Raw genomic sequence first — 19146 nt, 5'->3', positions numbered from 1 at the left:
ATGCAATATATTACTGTATATTTACTTGTCCAATATGTAAATTTTTTAACAAACCATAGATTGAATACTACTGCTATTTTATGAAATTTAATTACAATACTCGCTTTAAAAGTAAGGCAAAAAGATTAGAAAATACGTATTAGGAACTAAGTGTTTTTAAAATTTCATGTATTACAATACTTTAACTCATTGTTCCAGGTACGTGCATGAACGTGATCACAGAATCGAATATTGTTAGTGGAGTTCCTTTGCATTAATGTTAACGCAAAAAGCTTGGAAAATACAAAACTTTAATGCGTTAAGAACTAAGGCAAGCATGTTAAAAATTCCACGTATCGTATTTTAAGGTACGTAGAAGTTAATAAGTTACCGCTAGACGGCGTATGGCCGAATTTTCGAAAACTAAAAGAGAAAACTCAAAGTTTGTAGCATTAAGAGCTATTTTCGTTGCATTCATAACTGCAAATAATGTTCTATGGGGATTACTACTTGTGACTAAAACATCTATTTTGATGTTAACCGTTGAATCATCCATTCTTGCTAACATTCTAGAGACAATTTCTTTTCTGAAAAAATGTTTCAAGTTTTTTTGTTCGAGGTGTATTCTATAGGCTTTGCTTTGACAGTTCGAAAACACTGGGGATTGGCGGTTTTGCCAATCATTAGCAACGGACATTTTTCACTTCTATACATATTGGCGCCAACAAGAATTGATACTCGCTTTTTACTGTGTCTACCATCAAAACATGGTTGACCTTTGAAATCGTACGTTTTTGATGGAAGGCACTTGTAAAATAATCCTTTTTCATCTGCATTAAAAATATTTTTTGGCTCGTATTCTTTTAAAATTGAATTGAGGGATGTCATCCAAGCCGCGGCCGATTCATAGTTCACACTACCACTTTCTCCACATAATTGATTGAACTCAATATCATTTCGAATTATCGAAGTAAATTTATATGGTATCTAGACTCTAAATGCAAAATTTCATTTCGAATTATCGAAGTTTAACTGTCATACAAAGTCAATTGTTAACTAACAAGCAATAATTATAAGACTAGCAGCTGACACGATATTAGTTAGCATTCTCTCGAAGCTCAAGATAACTGTCTGATATCGGCTTTCAACTCAGCCTACCATGTTTATAACTAACCGATTACTGCTTTGCACGTACTTGACGATCTATCGAGTACGTTTACTTATAATAATATGCATCGTCGCACACAGAAAAATCGGCGAATCAGCTAGCGAACGCAAACGCGGTTTACAGAAAATATAACGCGGTTCCTTATTTATGCGCCGCAGCTCGTGCTTCGGTATCCGAGAGGCTCATTGAACAAAGCGCCATTATTAATTCCAACACAAATACTCACATGCAGCTCCGATATCGCGTCCGCGTGTCGAGCGCCGCTTAGTTGAAAAAAAAAGAAGAAAAAATACGAATTGCACGCGCGCGGCCTATAGGCAACCTCGGCCATCGTACATAATAAATCTCCGTTCCAATATGTGTGTTATACACGTGTGCGCGCAGCAGCGTATACAGGGCGCCGAGCGAGCGCGAGGTCCTTTCGCCGCGTACTCGAGAGCTTTAACTCGAGAAGGAGTATAAATAATACGAGCTCCTATCGGTTGTAGGCCATGTTTATATAAAAGGCTACTTTGATCACACGAGCCTTGATCGTGTGTCGCGCGTTGTGTGCAGCGCGAGTGTCTCTCGCTAATGATGAATCGAGATTCGGTATCGCGCTCGCTCACGGGGCTCGCGTGGATTTTTAAGCGCGCTTGCGATCCGTCATATCACGAGTGTACCGTATATAAATTATCCTCTCGATACTTTTATTATTGTTTAACTTTTTTTGTGTCCACGATCATGACGCTGCGAGTACGCAAAAATAGCTGAACATTAGCCCATACGTGATAATAAATTCACACGCTGCGCAAAAGTAAAAGGGCTCGTTAGCCGTACGATGCTCGATCTCATCGACGATGGATCGCATTATACATCCACGCCGAGCTTGCGCGCCACAGATTGACCCACAGCACGGATACTTTCACTTGTTGTTTAATTGACTGTTTCGTTGCTTTAGAATATGACATTGTCGGCCGAGCACAAGAATACACTCTACTTGGTGGCGTATTTGACTGAAGTATTAGAAACAGCTCTAATCAGAGAAGTATTTTGTTTGTGAAGTGAAACTTTTAAATAAGTATTTCTTATACAGGTGCTTATTAATTTTAAAAATGAGTTATACAGTTTTGTAAAAGTATAAAGATTAAGGTTCCAAAATTTGTTTTGCATTAAAAAAAAATTCATTATAAATAAAGGTGTCATTTTTTATTATGAGCTTTTCAATTTCATCAACAGATGGAGTATTGTAAACTCGCAAGTGGCATGAATTGACAATATCTTTAAGTGTCACGTCTTTTCATTAATTATTAATGATTGATGTGGCGTTTTACTAGATGTAATGTGCAGATTTTATCGCTTGTGAAATACATTCGTTTAGTCATTGTGACCGAAGTTACATTTTGAGTCTAAGTCCGGGCTCAGCGAACGTTTTTGCGAACCAATAACTTCTGCACATGAACACGGAGAAAAAAATATAATAAATATTGTTAGAATTCTCAGTAAAAATTACTATAATATCTAGTAAAGAGGTGACATCGACACATTTTAGTAATTTTGACTATTTAATGTAGGAAAAATTTATTCTTTTGAATTCTATCAAAATTTCCCATTTATTACAGTAATTTTTATATTATGAGTAGTAATGTTTTTTGTTTGAATAGTAACTTTTCTTATACAGATTAATAATCACTGATATAAACTGTATTAAATTTTCCGTGGGTAAATGAAATTTAGAATAAAAATTTTTTTTCATTAATCGATTGATTTGATCTCATTGGAGGTTTGAAGGTGTATTTTTCGAATGACAATTTTGGAAATTTTATTATTTTCGGGACTAGTCGTATCACACTCTAACCGCACGCTCGCTGTATTTTAATCCTACCTAATCTAAATAACCTAACACTACTAGTAAACGCACGCTCATATAGTATAACATGTTAGTAAGCTTGATCATTGCGTTTTCATCTTCTATATATAGTAAGCTGGTTCAAATTTTAGCCACTTGCGGGTATGCAAAGCGACATCTAGCCATGATATTGGAAGTTCATTCACACAAGAAAAGTTACTGTACGCATAGCAAATTTTGCTATACAAGGTGTACTTTTTCGTGCTTGAACAGCAACACTTGCTAAGATCATATTATTTAGTATTATGTTTCTTAACATATAATATGTAACTATAAAATAAAATTTACTACAGTGAAATTTTTACTATACACTATAGCAATTATTGTACCGAGTTTTATTAGAATATTTAATACCTTTAAGAATATTTGTTTTAATATTATCAAAATTCCTGATAATAGATCGATGTCACCTCATTACTATTTAGAATAGTAATTTTTACTGTGAATCCTAACAATATTTGTTGTATTATTTTCTCCGTGAATCTTCTCCTGTTACGTACGATAAGACCAGTTTAGGTTGGCCTGCGTCCATCGACCCACTTGATTTTCCTACTGCCGCTCCGATCGAATAGAATAAGTCAGGTAGGCGCGAATGTGAACGAGGACACATTTTTGCCACTGCGTGCGCGCGCGGACAAACACTCGTCGTTACGCCACCAAGTTTTAATGAAAGTACCTAGTTACGTTTTTGCGCTATATATATATATATATATATAGGGCTAGCGCGCGCGACGACGACGACGACATTACACAAACGAGGCGAGGGTAAATAATGTTTATACGCGCCCGCGCGACGATCCGAGCGGCAATCTTATAAACTCGGGCGTTAGTTGGATTCTCGCGAGTACGTGTATACATATAACACACGTATATATACGAACGTGTAATTGCCGCCTCGCGTCTCCCCATCCCATGCAGTATTGCAGCTTTAATGAGTCACCAATGCGCGCACCGAGATACTAATTAACGCGCGCATCAAGCTCGACACACACACACATACACTCGAGTGTGCACAGAGGTAGGCTGGCGCAGTACAGGGTTGAATGTTGATTCGCGCGACACCTGCGCTCAGCTGCTTTATGCGCTGCTTTGACGCCGTCGTCATAACTAACGACTTACACGTATTATACACACGTAAGTGAGCGTATGTATATGTAGGTATACAGTAAGTATACTAGCGCACGTGTAACGTATGTATATAGGCGTACAGTACTTATACACAGTTTGCGAGCTGCTTCGTCTCAAGCGTGCACTCGAGTAATTAGTCCATACACGGTTTTATCGCGCGCTCGACGCTATATAGACCGTCGTCGTCGTCGTCGTTGAGTGCAAGCACGCAAAAAAAAGAAGAAGCGGGTATAATAGTCGTTGAATCGAAGAGCTGCTTGCGTAATTTGTATTAATTAATGGTGAAATGCGCTGTGTGTGTAGAGCGTGTACAGTACGCGGCTCGGCGGCGGCGGCGGGGCATTATTAATTCGGAGAAAATCGTGACGCGCGCGAGCCAAGAGAAAGAGAGCTTGACAAAGGACATTACGTGTGTATGTGTGTGGTTTTTCTTTCTCTCTCCGCGAACGTATCGGCGCAAATCCGCTTTCGGTGCACTCGCCGAGCAAGAGCACGCGCGTGGATAATTTATGGGCACTTTTACCTGTATCTTACGCATCGATCTCTCTCTCTCTCTATAAGGATTATATACGGTCCGTGTTGAGGGCACCCCGAACGAGGTAGCGAATTTTTATCATCACTTTCGGTATTTCCTAATCTCGCACGACGAAAGCTCGTGTTTCACTTTTGTCAGCGTCGTTCGTAAATATATTTTTTTATATGAAAAAAAAACCCTTTTCATCGTGCTCGTAAAATATTTAAATAAAAGTACAGGTTAATCGAGTCGTAATTCTCGCGTGCCCACACTGTGGAATTTTCCAGCAAGTATACCACCACGTTTGTAATGTACTTCGCAGGGATAAACGGGCAAATGGAAAGAATAATTTTGATACCGAGCGGCAAATGAGGTTGTTGCAAGAGATAATATAAAGCGAAGCGGCTGTGGCGGCGTCGGTGGCGGCGGCGCAGGGCAATAAGTCGTTAACTTTGAAATTCTAGAGATCTGATAATCCATCAACATCAAGTCGAACACGTATAAGTACGTATGTATGTACGTGCGCGATGGGATCGCGATAGCGCGCCGCCAAGCGAACGACTTATATGCGATATACAGTGTATTTATATGCGCTGCGCGAAGAAGCCACTGCACATCAAGGACGTGTGTGAGTATGTAACGTTGGCTTCTCTCGATGCGAATCGCTGGTATTATATATATAGCTGCTGCACTACTACCACCACTGGGGCGGCATCTGCACGGGGATGCATTTGCATATTATAACGATACGAAGGCGATAGGCATGCACACACACGCGCGCTTACACACGGATACGAAATGTTTCTGAGCTCGAGTATACGTACGGTGCCTCGTTTTAACGCCATAATAATGTCGTCGTCGCACCTGCGATATATAATGCCACCAAAGTGTTAACGAAGGCGCTATACTACGCGCCCAGCTCGTGATACGTACTTATGTACCAAGTCCGGATAGGGCGACGCGTGCATTTGACGTGTCTTTTCCCTGCACACGTATGCAACACGGAGCAGAGTCCACGACGATCATGATGATGATCATGATTATGTTGGATCGCGCATGTGCCACATATATTGTGTATCACTCGAGGAAGATCGCCAGACGAACGTCGTTACACTTATACATTGTATCTTTCGCGATTATGCGCTACTACTACGCACGATGCTATTGTAACGCTTTTTACAATATACAGAGGAGCCCAAGGAGAGCTCACACATTAAGATATCGATTGCGTATAAGTGGCTTCGTGAATTTATTTTGGTCAGTGTGTGCGTGTGCAGGACGATCATTGTCGATTTTCGGTTCCGATATACAGTCCAGTGATCGCGCAATTAAATTCCCTTAATTAATGCTCACGCGATTGATTTATAATAATGCACCGATCCGATGTAAAGAATTCAAAATTATGTATACAAATGTTTATCTTTTTTGGCGCGCACAAGTGCGGTAGCAGCAGACGTTGCGATCGTTCGTCGTCCTTTCTTTCGCTCTCTTATCGTCCTTGCGTAAAAGAGTCGGTAAATCTTACAAAAACATACAAAAAAGAATCATATATGTCTACACGAGCATCGAAATTACATCACGATGTCCTGCTGCTGCCGCTGCAAGCGCGTGGTCGATTCCCGACGCGCAGCGCGTCTGGTATGGCATTACACACGCGTCACGCGCTCCGTGAAGAAAGTGGCCAGCCTTACGCATTCGCGATGATACAGCTTGTATCATGATGTATTATAAGCGTACGCTGCAGCGTGTGCAACTTGCGATAAGAATCAGCTGCTTGGCGGGCGCTTGTGCGTTACTCCAATTTTGAGCGTCGGCGCGCTCGAAGATGTTTATAATAAATATACGAGCTCTTCAAGAAAGTCAATATCGCACGAGACACATGCCTGCGCCGCTCGTGGAATTGTTTTTCATGGCTCTTTATAAAAGCGTGAGAACGTGCGAGCGAGAGACGATCATCGGCGCGGCGGGCAGGTGCCAATGACACACATGCCCCGTACGCACGTATAATACGTATGCGCCAGGCGAAGGATCACTTGGCGCGCGTTCACTTGCATATTATATACATTTATGTACGCGAGGCAAGAAGAAAATGAATTACCGACCGCTACTTGCTTAGGCATGTATATACCGCGAGCTTGAAATGAAAAAAAAAATGAATAAATAAAAAAGCCAAGCGACTTCTCATTGACATTCGTCGATGCGGACGTGCAATATGTTACAATGGAGTGATATATATTATGTGCTTATGCGTGTGGCTATCATAATATAGTAGGCATATTTAATATTATAATATTGCATATGCGCGCGCATATATTTATATTTTATAATATACGCTCGTAGGCGCACCCCGGCTAGGCAGCGTTGTTATATATATAGGCACCGAATGAATAGACACATAATGGTTGTCGTTATATAGAATAGCCTCGAGATTATGCAGCAGCAACAGCATAGCAAGCCACACAAAGCCCAACACGCAATAATCAGATCATGTCAATTATTCAATATATATTTCGAAGCCCGTAATTATGCGCAGGTCGATCGGTATGAATCGCAAGCATCGATATATATATATTGTTAAATATGTACACGCGCATTTGTGTGTGTGTGTGTGTGTGTGTGTGTGTGTGTGTGTGTGTGTGTGTGTGTGTGTGTGTGTGTGTGTGTGTGTGTGTGTGTGTGTGTGTGTGTGTGTGTGTGTGTGTGTGTGTGTGTGTGTGTGTGTGTGTGTGTGTGTGTGTGTGTGTGTGTGTGTGTGTGTGTGTGTGTGTGTGTGTGTGTGTGTGTGTGTGTGTGTGTGTGTGTGTGTGTGTGTGTGTGTGTGTGTGTGTGTGTGTGTGTGTGTGTGTGTGTGTGTGTGTGTGTGTGTGTGTGTGTGTGTGTGTGTGTGAGTACGTCTCGATGCCGTGTGTATGCGTGTACAGAGCTAAACTTGGCCGCCCCTTCTCATATTTACCATTCATAGATATGTATACAAGTCTATGTGTGCACGTGCACCCCTGCTGCTCCTTCAATATTGAGAATCAATCGATTTCGGATCCCGTCGATACACATGCCTCTAGGTACAGAGCTACCTGTCGAATTCGTATAATACCACCACTCATCGCCCCTCGATATTGACTCTCTCTCTAGGTGCCTTTATGTACCCATACACATACACACACATAAGGCGTGTATTATGTATGCGGCGACCCTTTGCCCCCGAACTATCTCTCTATTCCCGTGGCTAAATTCAGGAGTCGACGTCGTCAGGGTATTCCATATGTAAACATACGCGTAAATCTTCTGGAATTTCGCCTCGATGCCATACATACGAAAGCTGCGCAGCACATTGTAACATAATTAATGACGCGAGTCAATATGTGCCTGTTCTAAAATGCCATTGTTCTGTTAATTAACACAGCGCAACGTTTGAATTTGGAAAAATGTTACTAGTGAAGAATTAAGATAAAATGTCAACACGTGTCTTTGCGTTAATAAATAATTAATCCTTTTTAATTGTATCGCCACACATGAAAGTATATATATATGAGATCGAATAATGAAATTAAAGTATGAAAATCTATGAATTGAAAATACTTTTCTATGTAACTGCACGAGAAATCTTATCTGTTCAATTCACGCATACGCAGATCTATAGCGCAAACGATCGGAGTCGTTAACAAGGATTTTAATAAATTATTACACTGATGCAATAAAGTAATTGCTTTATGGTTTCAACGATATTGGTATATCTGTTACAGTGTACCTATTAGCTTGCCTCTAATGTAACGATTCGATAGGCTAGGAAAATTTCCCACGACTCTTACGTAAATCGGTGTCGCAGAAGAGAAAGAAAAAAATCCAAACACGTTCGAGTTCGAAAATTGAAAAAGAAAAAACTAGAGAAAAAAATAAAGTAAAACTATATTTCTGCAAATGTATTATTAATGCATTAACTGTTAATATATTACGAAAATGTATAATTAGAACGGTTCTTATCAACTGATTAGGCTTTTTGAATTCAGAAAGACGTTTCTTCCTTTTTTCCAGTTTTATAATCGGGGTTTCCGTAAAAATTTACACGCGAAAACGGAACAAAATGCCGCATACGATTTGAATGGATTTAAGGAAACGGGACAATACGTAATTGTTGTTGAACAGTCTGAGCGCCTTTTTTTCCCAATTGCAGCTCTTCCATCTTATTATTCTTTTCTTTTCCATTCTAAATCCCGAGCACGTAAGCCAAGAAGGGCGTTTACTTAATATGGACCTACTACTACTCGACGATAAGAAGAACACGTACGATGACAAAGGTATGTATAGCTATGAGTTCGAGACACTGTGCCGCGCACACCGTCGACGATTTTTCCGTACATGGATACTTCCGGTCTGTGCCTTATATCCTTTCATTTACTTTTGTATATGACAAATTTTAAACGTGACTTGAGACCGAAAATGTATACGGCGCTTATACGCACCGTAAATGACATCCTTAAATGTTATACAATTATTTTGACTTTGTCAATTGCATATTTACAAAGTTAAGTACTCGCCATCTAGTGGCGACAACTTGAAATGGTGCTATCGTATTAAAATAGGTTAAAAGCTGGTTTAAAATTATTTGAAACAGTTCAATTGTCATTTTCAGGTCAGTTAAAATGAATGATAATGTATTTTAATACATTTTAACTGGTCATTTGATAGTCATTAGAACATTATTAATACTGGAAATTTCTACCAGATTGTCGGAAAATTTTATAAAATTCAACGAGGGGTGGTTCACACTGTACCTCTATAAAATCTTAAAGATCCAAGACTTTTAATCGTTGAAAATTCAATGAAAATATTTGAAATGCAAACTGGAAGCCGAATTAATGCTAGCATATATAATTTTACTTAATTCGCATTCGGCTTACGTCTAATCGTCACACGAAGCGGCAACAGCGACTCACTTACACCTGCAGGATTAGAACTCTAGAGCATGCGAATAGTGCCTCTCACGGGTCCAACGAGCACAGGGTGTGCAGCAACGGCCGTTCTATATGACATTGTATATGTATCGATCGGTACTCGCACAGCAGCAGATAGTAGCTTTTCGTAATTAACTGGAGCATTTGGGACGCAAATCCGAGCATGCATTTCCACTACGGGGTAATTCCAATACCTATACAGCTACCCTACGAGAGGAAGATACGACTAAATAATATAGGCCTGAGCAGCGAGGCAATCTGTATACAATAATGTGTTTGTACTGTCTCTATCTCTCGAGAGAATCGGTTTGTGCGTATGTAGATGTGTGCGCGAGTGTGTAGTGTACACGCGCGGCTGCAGCGGCGTTTGAGTGCGATTCGCTGTTTCTCGCGCCTCTGTATATATCTGTACGCGATGCGGCCAGGCGACATTCAGTAGTGGCTTATTGTTAGCCTTTGCATATGCATTGGTTAGCGCCTTGTCGCTTGTATATACCACGTTGAGGGGGACACGATGCTGCTATTGAGACGCTCAACAGCGATTGCGATATAGTCTGCTAAGATTTGCAAGCTGCGGAGATGTAATGACACCCCGATTCGACAAACACCATAAAGGCTAAAAATGTTATTGCTACTCCCGAAAATTATTATTTTGATATTATTTTTTACCAGCAACTATACAGTTACAGTACTTATACATTTACCGAACAGAACATACAGTATAGTAATAATAGTATTTGCAGTATATTTTTAGTATACATATTAATAGTTTTATACTATTTTATACTAATTGGAATTTTGCTTTGTCACTTGCGAATTTACTACACACCATCTATTGAGAGAATCAAAAAGTTTATTGTTGAATATGACATGACTTTAATTAATCTTTTTCTTAGGCAATGAAATGTTGATACCCATTATTTGTGTTATTCATAATGTTCAACCAAAACAAAGCACAAAAGAACAAATTGTCAGAATCTTATTGAGATTATCTTATTGCTACCACTATGTATGTATCAAAAATATTGAATATAACAAATGTTTGTAGATTTATATACTAATCGGAAAATTTTTTGCCCCTTGCGAATTAACAATACTCCATCTGTTGATGAAATCAAAAAGCTCACAATCAAATATGATATATTTTACCCATAAGTCTCGTTACAATACAAAACTAATATGTAAATATTAATTCTTACATTTTCCTACAAAAATATCTCATTTTTAAAAATAATAAGCAACTGTTTAAAAAATCTATTTCGAACCGTAATTTAATCAAAATTTCACAGAAAGGGAGAGTCTCAGTAAATCGATAAATTCAATTTAAAAGTATTAAACATGAAAAAAAGACAATAAGTTCGTACAAATTGAAAAAAGACCCTGAAGTATTACTTCTGGTGCTTATGTATAGTTAATCAATTCACAAGAAGTGATGTGATTGATTTTATTAATTTAAATTGAATTAATTCTGTGTCCGTTAAGACTCCGTTTCTGAGGAGTCTATTATAATACGATTATAGCGCTTCGTTCCTTCTGTTTTCACGGGTTACCTCCTCCCTCATCGCGACTAAAAAAAATTTTATTTAAAAAAAAAACAAGCACGAATGACAATATCTCTTGCTATTCTGTATAAGTGGAATTATCAGAGAATTGAAGAGTGGAGTACGCTAGAGTTGCAGTGACATACTGCTCAATCGCTAATGACAGTTTGTCGCACGCGAGACAGGCAAATAATCGCGTACATCCAAGTCGGCAATTTTACTCGAAAATATATGATGTATTTAACGCGCGTTCTTACATCTGAAACGTTCTGGACAAGAACATGACAAGCTGGCAAACGATCATCGGCCGATGAGGCCCCTGAAAAACTCGCGCTCAATGCACACACACGCACACGTATATAAATTGAATTTTTATTACTCGTGCCTCGCGAATTCGCGAGTTACTAATTTATACACGCGCGTGCACGCATTATGATGGGCGCGCAAAAAAATACTACCTCTCGCGGACACTGTTCTGTACTTATGATACGGAATAATACGTGCAGGAGCGCGGTCAGTCCATTATTAATAAATTCTTATTTCGGCTTCTTGTCACCTCCGCCCGAAACAAATTGAAATGTATTCGAGGAAACTGCGCGTCCAACAGTCATTGGGATATATATGTTCTCTTCGAGGTTGGACACACACACACACGCACACCGATACACATAATGCATTTGCGCCCGATGCATTCCGAGTATATAGTTGCGTGCAAGAATTATGGCTGCACGTCCAGAGTGTGTGTATATGTGCCCTTTTTTACGAGCGCGCGTGTCACGTGAAATTTGCCACATGATGCGCGCTTGTAATATGTACAGTACGTGTAGATATTTAATTTCTCAAACGTGCCGGTATTATAACACACACATGAACGATCGTTTCGAAAATCGAAAACGTATTCGAAGGATCCAACTGCCGATCGCTATTTATAACCTTTTTTTCCAATGCATGACTATTTAAATTTATATGTTAAGGCATTAGCACGTACACGGTACGGCTTATATGGGATGCGCAGTTACTATCGCATACAGAAGCTCGATATAATGGCCCATACGAAAAGAATACAATTATTTTTATATCATATCAATTGGCGATTACGGCGAGTTGAAAGGCCGAGGGTAAAAAAAACGAAGAGACGACGACTAGTACGAGGAAAGAAACGAGGACGTGCGCGCGAGACTTGGCTACAAAGAGCTAATGCAACGGAGAAGATAACAAAGAAGAACGAGGGTACAGCGCGTATAATACAGAGGAGACCGGCTGCAGATATACACGTATACACGCACACATGCACATGCCACCAGCACATGCTCGTATACGGGAACAGTGTGCACAGAAAGAGAAAAAGTAAAGAAGTGCATCGTATACATATACGTTGGCTATACATGTTTGTGTCTGTGTAAAGGCACTGCCATCGGCGCGACGAGGCTCGCGGACTTCCGCTTCGGGAGTGCGCGCGTACACAGAGGCACTCGCATCGCGCGACAAGTCCGATACGTCCGCTTCTGGTCTTTGCTACGATTAAGGAGAACCATTATTTCTGATAAAACTGGCTTGCACCGACGCCGACATTGCAGCGCTCTGCTGTTTCTTCTCTCCGCCGCGGCTGCCGCATTCATTCACTTGAATTACCCTCTTATTCTTCTCCTAGGAGCCTGTTTTTAACCTATCGATATATAGTCTCGCGAGAGAGAAACGTGGTCGCGGCGGCGGCGGCGGCTATTCTTCTCTCGGTGCCTGCTGTTGTATGTACTTGCTTCAAGTCCAATGTTCCGAGGAAAAAAAAGTTCATCGCGCTATTTGCCTTACAGTCTTTTGACGGGCATCTGGAAACTTTCGAGACACCGATCTCGACCTGTTTTTTTTTAAAGGTGTGAAACGATGTGAGATTTAATCCTTGGTAAAAATTCTTAGCGCTTTATCGCGTGTTATTTACCGTCTAAAACTCATCATCTAATATGAAGAGCAAGTACAATCAAAGCAATCCAATTAATTTGACTTATACAACCATTTCAACTTTGCCAATTGCAGATTTACAAATAAAGGTATTCGCCATCTACTGGTGAAAGCTTTAAGTAAAATAACCACATTTAAAGTGGTCCTAAAATTGGTTGGAAACTTTTGAAACATCTAAATATAATATCTTGTGAAACTGTTTTTACGATTACTAAACTTTAATAAACCTCTTACCTGATAAGTAATGCAGTGGACGGTTGATCTCTCCGTATACAAACGCGTGTTGGCCGCCGAGCTTTTTGGCACGTTCCCTGCAACATGCCGTCTGTGAACACACATGCATAGCCACTTTGTACATGCAATCTGACGGTTTAAAAAAAAAAAGATTCCCATGTAGTTCGAAGGAGTCCCAGCCAAACATTTGGTCCAATAATAATACTAATTTTGTCTACGGAGGAAATCTATTGTCCGGTCAATAAACTGCAGGGCCTCTGTGTATGATATAGACGCGAAAGAGAGAGAAAGAGAGAGGGAGGGAGCGGATGCGGACCTTTTTTTTTGATCGTACATCGAGGCGCGCGCGCGCGCGAGTTATATTATTACGAAGGCGTTTATACATCGCACCCGTTTTTATTTTCAGCGAGCTTCTTTCTCTCTCTCTCTCTCTTTGTCTTATATACCCATTGAGATCGGTCGCTGGTATAGAGTTTTTTTTTTCATTTTTTAGACCGGATCCTTTAACTTCCTCTAAAAAGCATTAAAGCGGCTACTACATTGTATGCTTAACTATTGTCGCACCTTGCTCTCTTTCTCTCGCTCGCTGCAAATGTCACATAGCTATACATGCTCTGCATTGCGCGGCACACACACACATACCATTTGCTTTATTTTGCACGCCGTTTGATTCCGAACTTCCGAAAAGTTGGCTTTCGAGAATCAGAGAGCGTAACGAAGATGACGCGGAGAAATTCGGGGGAGCAATTCGGAGTTCAAGTGACACTTATTGGAGCTCGTGATTCGACAATCACAAAGACGGTATCAAAGTCGAGTATAATAATTCATAGGTTGCATTTTTCACTGCATCGTGCGTCATATCGTGCGAAAAAAGGCCCGGTAATACGCGCGTAGGGTACGCGTATATATCGTATTGTAAGCACGAGGTATACGTACCCGAGTGGCAAGAAAGGAAATTGAGAAGTTGCGTAGCGAGAATTGCAATCGAATGCAACCTGCGCGTATAATAAGACAGCTCGACGCTCTGCATTGTATTCAAAGAGCTCTGCTGCTGCTGCTGCTGCACACACAACGGAGAGGCAAGGCAGGAAGTGAGCGTTCGTCTGGAATTTAGATTCGGTTAGAAAAATCATGCCTCTGACAACGTATATGCATGATAAACAAGTTGGAAATTGTCCATCACTCGAACTGACTTTTCCATTGCATTAGCGAGTGCGCAAGCTAAATTTCCAAGTGTCTTCGAGTGTGTTGATAGAGAATAATTCAAGAGGATTTCGTGCAGCCGACCGCGTGTGGTAATCGCGTGTGGCATACTTTACATACTTTTCGGTCCAACAGTCGCAGAAACAATTCGTTTGCGGCTTGTTCTTCTTCTTCTTTTTTCTCCACTTCGCCTTCGTTTTACCTTGAGATCGTTCCATCTGCGCACTCCGATCGGCCGCGATTCCGTATTTATAGTGCATTATTCATGAACGCGAAGAGAGAAAATCAAGCCAATACAATACGCACGTAAGCGCGCACGAAATTACCTCCGAGCTGCGCACAGGACTCGTATCGCACGCCGCATTTTCATTTCTTTACATATAATACATTGTGTCGCGCGCATTCGCTTAAATGTATATCAGAGCGTACGGATGAGTCGCGCGCGTCAACTTCGAAGCTCGTTGCGGCGAGCAGGTATAATGTGTATTGTATATACGTCGACGCGCGCGAGAGGCGACGACAAATTGATTTCCAACTTGGGCCCTAACGTGTGTTATATATATCCTACGCGTAGTTACGGGCTGATGGATGAATTGAAATGAACTCGTTTTATTTTGTGCCGCGCGTGTATGCACGGGGGGCGCGTCAATTCCCATAAATCATTCGGACAACGATGACAATGCGGGATTAACTTCAAAAAATCTCGTTCATTCATTTATTTATTTATTTATATTTATGCATACGCGAGGCAGTGGCGGTGCAGCAGCAGCTCACGCACAAGTGCGATGTGATTTACGCGTCGCGATTTGTTTATGCAAATTATACGAGCGAGCTCGCGCGCGCGCGAACGCCGTTATATTATACTTATGAGATATCCCTTCGCTTCATTTCTCAGCGCGCCGCATCTAGCGCATATCGTAATAGGCGACGAGGAGCTATATAGCCGCGAACAAAAAAATTACTCGCTCAGGTCGAGAGTGCAGCAGCAGCAGTACAAAGGTATACACGAGCACTACGACTCCCACGGTTATCTTTTACTATTCGGTTCGAGACATTACTTCTTCTTCTTCTTTCTTCTTTTTTGTTTGCGCGAAAATAGATAAGCCTCGCAATCTAACTTGGCCGCTCTCGCGCGCATATTATAACACTGCAATTCATAGTGGTATACATAATACATTCCGTATATACTTGCGGCGTTGCGCATAAAACTCGCATACATGTACACGCAAAAGTACAGACGTGTCCACATTCGTTTCGTTCGAAGCTATTTGGAGAAAAAGCTCAATTATCAGCATGCGAGTGCGAGTGCGAGAGCGAGCGGCGCGTGTCAAAAGAAATGCAATCACGCGCGCGCGCGCGGACTGGCGCAAAAGGAGTCGGATATGCTGCTGCACATACAAACAACACAAACAAACACGCGCGCTTGTGTATACATATTCGCGCGATATCTCAATCATTGCATTCGAGAGAGAGAGAGAGAGAAAGAGAGTCCCGGAGGAGAAGCCGCGTGCGCGCAAATAGCCGCGGCGAGAAACAGCTCCGCAGCATCGCCAATGGGACAGAGTTGAAAAAATCGCGCACGCGGGTTCTTATTTTCCTTTGGAACTCGCAACGTGCGCGCGTCGTTGTATTCTCCAGGGTATATCGGAGAGATAGAGAAGAAGAAAAAAGAGCAGCCAGACGATCGTGCGCGTAGTAATAGGTATATATATTTATTTATAAAAATTCACGCGTACATATTGGAAAGCGCGCGAATCCGAATGCAATCGTCGCGTTCTATATGCTGCTGTACGGAAGTGTATGATACGTCAGCACATTTGCTGCTGTGCGCGAGATCGATGCGAAGCCCGATGCTTAATATCAGATCAAGTTTGTTTCAGTGGAGGCGTAAAACCACGAAAAAAATATCTGCATTATTCGAAGTATATTATATACAATCGAGTTTTTAGCACGCTTTGATTGGCTAGGGCTTTTATGAAAAGCACCTTAATCTGAATCAGTGAACGAGTCAATGATTTGGATGTTTTTGAAATTCAAATTTATGAATCAACTAAAATTTACTTTTTTGTGGAAAATTCTCATCGTAGTATCAGTTCTAACAATTGTTTCCGCACATGGAAAACAAGTGTCAAACATTGAATTTTCAACATTCTGTCATTTGATTTCCATTGTCTACGATCATAACTTACCGGAAATAAAGGCAGATCCTTTTGTACATAATTTTTTTTAACAAGTTTAGTTGATGAATAAGTTTATTTGTAAGATAAAATTGTAGAACAGATTTTTAATAATTTAATTCAATTCAATGGATGATTGATCATAGAATTATAATGTACATAATTTAGTTGAATTATATGTACATAATTAAACCTTAAAATACTACATCTTGGATTATTGGTCTGAATGTAAAAGTGGAAAATAATTCTATATCTTTTGTTACATAAAAAATAAAATAATCAAATGTGTGCTTGCACATTAGAAACATTTTTTAGTCGTTATTTTTTCGTTAATTAAAACAAGTGTCAAATATTTGAGAAAATTATTCTTAAACCATTCAGACATCTATGATCCTGCGTAGAAGACGTTGGATAATCTCGACCACGTTAAATTTGAATTGTTTTGAAAGTAGCTGATTTTGAATTGGATTGTACATCAAACTTTTTAACCCTCTTATTCTACAGCATCTGTAAAAAAGAACCATACCGGTCATTAATTTTCATTGCTCTTTTGCTGTACATTTTCATGAAATCGTATAAAAATTTGAAGTTGTTCTAATTATGTCTATTTTAAAAAAATGACAAATGATCAGTAAAATATAGTAAATTTATCTCACGTTCCATGCAGTATGTGTAATGACAATCGATAAATATGCATATTCAAAGAGTAAATGATTATACTTACGGGGACATTTTTGAAAGACCACTTTGGCCAGGTCATTCATATTGACACTACAACCATGCCTTGTGAAGTGAGATTTCTCGGCTTTAATTTCATTGACCACATGGCAGAATAGAGGTGGAGGCTCATTTAAACGGGTGAGAGGTACTTCCAGGGCCAAAGGAACGTTTTCTGCTATTGGGATCGCAGTAGGATGGTAAACATACTTGAGCTCATACGTGAATTCATAAATCTTCTTTATCATACGTATTGAAAATGTCGCACAAAAGTACGAAGCGACGTTGTTCAGCAACGCTTCTTCGTTCACCTTGTCTGTCGTATAATGCAGATTGATCCAATAATCCTTATTCGGCTCGTAATCCAAGGATCTTAATTGCAAGAACAATTCCCAGGCGGTGTACAAACTAAAATCCGACCACTGAGTTTGCGCATCGAGAGGCAATGCTACCATGAGAGCGATTTTTTGAGCAAAAAGATCTCTATTCAGTGGCAGAGACGTGGTACTGTTCCTGAGCGATTTTATGCGAAGGCTCAACTCCACTGTTACTTTTTTCGCAGGTACCACCTCAACTTGAGCTATTTTCGGTTGACATAGTTTGGCGATTATGTCTACCATTTTTTGGGCGGTAATACTTGCGTTACAACTGCTTAACTTTTTCAAAATATTTTTCAAAATCTTACGAAAATCCCTAGGGGGTTGACGCATTAGACCTTCGGGTGATAAATCCTCGCTTCCTTCAGAAGTGTTACCGACAGCGAACGGTATAAATTCCAGGATCACTTCATACATAAATTGATATCGTGTAGTTCCAATTTCCACTTGGACCAAATAACTTACGTTCTTTGTCATCAATTGTAGCTGCCACGTGTTAATAACGTCGTACGCCCATTTACTTATCATAAAGTTAACTTGTTTTCTTGGTTCGTACTCCTTGTCTTTGATCTCCGAGTATATCTCGTACGCGAGAAACATTTTGAATTCTTTCCACGTGATACATCCTTCGGGCACGACCTGGCATGCCGCAGCTATGGCAACGATTTTGCAAAAAATATCCTTGTGTTCCGGAGTCGGAATAGGCTGGTCTATCCACAGATGGAATCGGGCTAAACACAGGACCGAGAACTTCTCCTGCGATGATGGCCACAAGGCAATTTCAGCTGGCTTACACATTTTTTATTAAAAATTCAAATCGGTAAGACGTTACCGAAAATTATAATTTGGTGTTGCTTCTTACTTCCTTGGAAACAGAAAGAGAAAACGTGAAGCAACTCGATCGACTCTTGGCTCGGATTACATTTCAGAAATCATAACGTAAACAAAGTAAACTTAGAACTAAAGTATTATTTAGATGTGAATGTTTTGAATATTTCCCAATTTACTTTTCATTAAAGTCAAAATCGAATGAAAATCTTGATGTAATAATTTTACAGTTATAACGATATAAATATAATAATGATTATAACAGACAAAGAATTGACCAGTTTTTTATCGATATCTCGTGTGATCGTATTTTTTTTTCTCATACTAATGCCTTGTTGTTACTTTTGAAAAAAATTATTGAACCTATTTTACAAAAGATAGAATTTATGAAGTGTTAGTTAACGTATTTCGTGCAAATCGCGTTAAGAATTACATTTGATACAGATATTCCCTCTCATCATAATCAGAGGCAAATAGATAAAATACC

General features: G+C 40.0%; 2 protein-coding genes across 2 annotated transcripts in view; one reads left to right on the top strand and one right to left on the bottom strand.

Moving 5' to 3' along the window:
• The window catches only part of LOC106651933 (UPF0489 protein C5orf22 homolog), a 459026-nt gene that overhangs the window by 121261 nt on the left and 318619 nt on the right, over positions 1 to 19146 (top strand). The gene's annotated exons all lie outside the window — the stretch shown is intronic.
• Positions 16830 to 18769, bottom strand: LOC106651932. Its single transcript, XM_014370634.2, has 2 exons — positions 17462 to 18769; positions 16830 to 17244 (listed from the first exon to the last, which is right to left on the bottom strand). Exons 1-2 carry the CDS (start codon positions 18627 to 18629, stop codon positions 17231 to 17233), a joined length of 1182 nt encoding a protein of 393 aa, XP_014226120.1. The 5' UTR covers positions 18630 to 18769; the 3' UTR covers positions 16830 to 17230.

This window comes from Trichogramma pretiosum, unplaced genomic scaffold (genome assembly GCF_000599845.2).
Source record: "Trichogramma pretiosum strain Unisexual culture from Peru unplaced genomic scaffold, Tpre_2.0 scaffold11, whole genome shotgun sequence".
Classification (NCBI taxonomy): domain Eukaryota; kingdom Metazoa; phylum Arthropoda; class Insecta; order Hymenoptera; family Trichogrammatidae; genus Trichogramma; species Trichogramma pretiosum.
The sequence above is the reverse complement of the archived record's forward strand: the minus strand, read 5'-3'. Positions and strand labels throughout refer to the sequence as shown.

What these genes read in the sequence shown, in the direction of transcription:
- LOC106651932 (XM_014370634.2), bottom strand. Translation starts at nt 18,629, where the DNA reads ATGTGTAAGCCAGCTGAAATTGCCTTGTGGCCATCATCGCAGGAGAAG.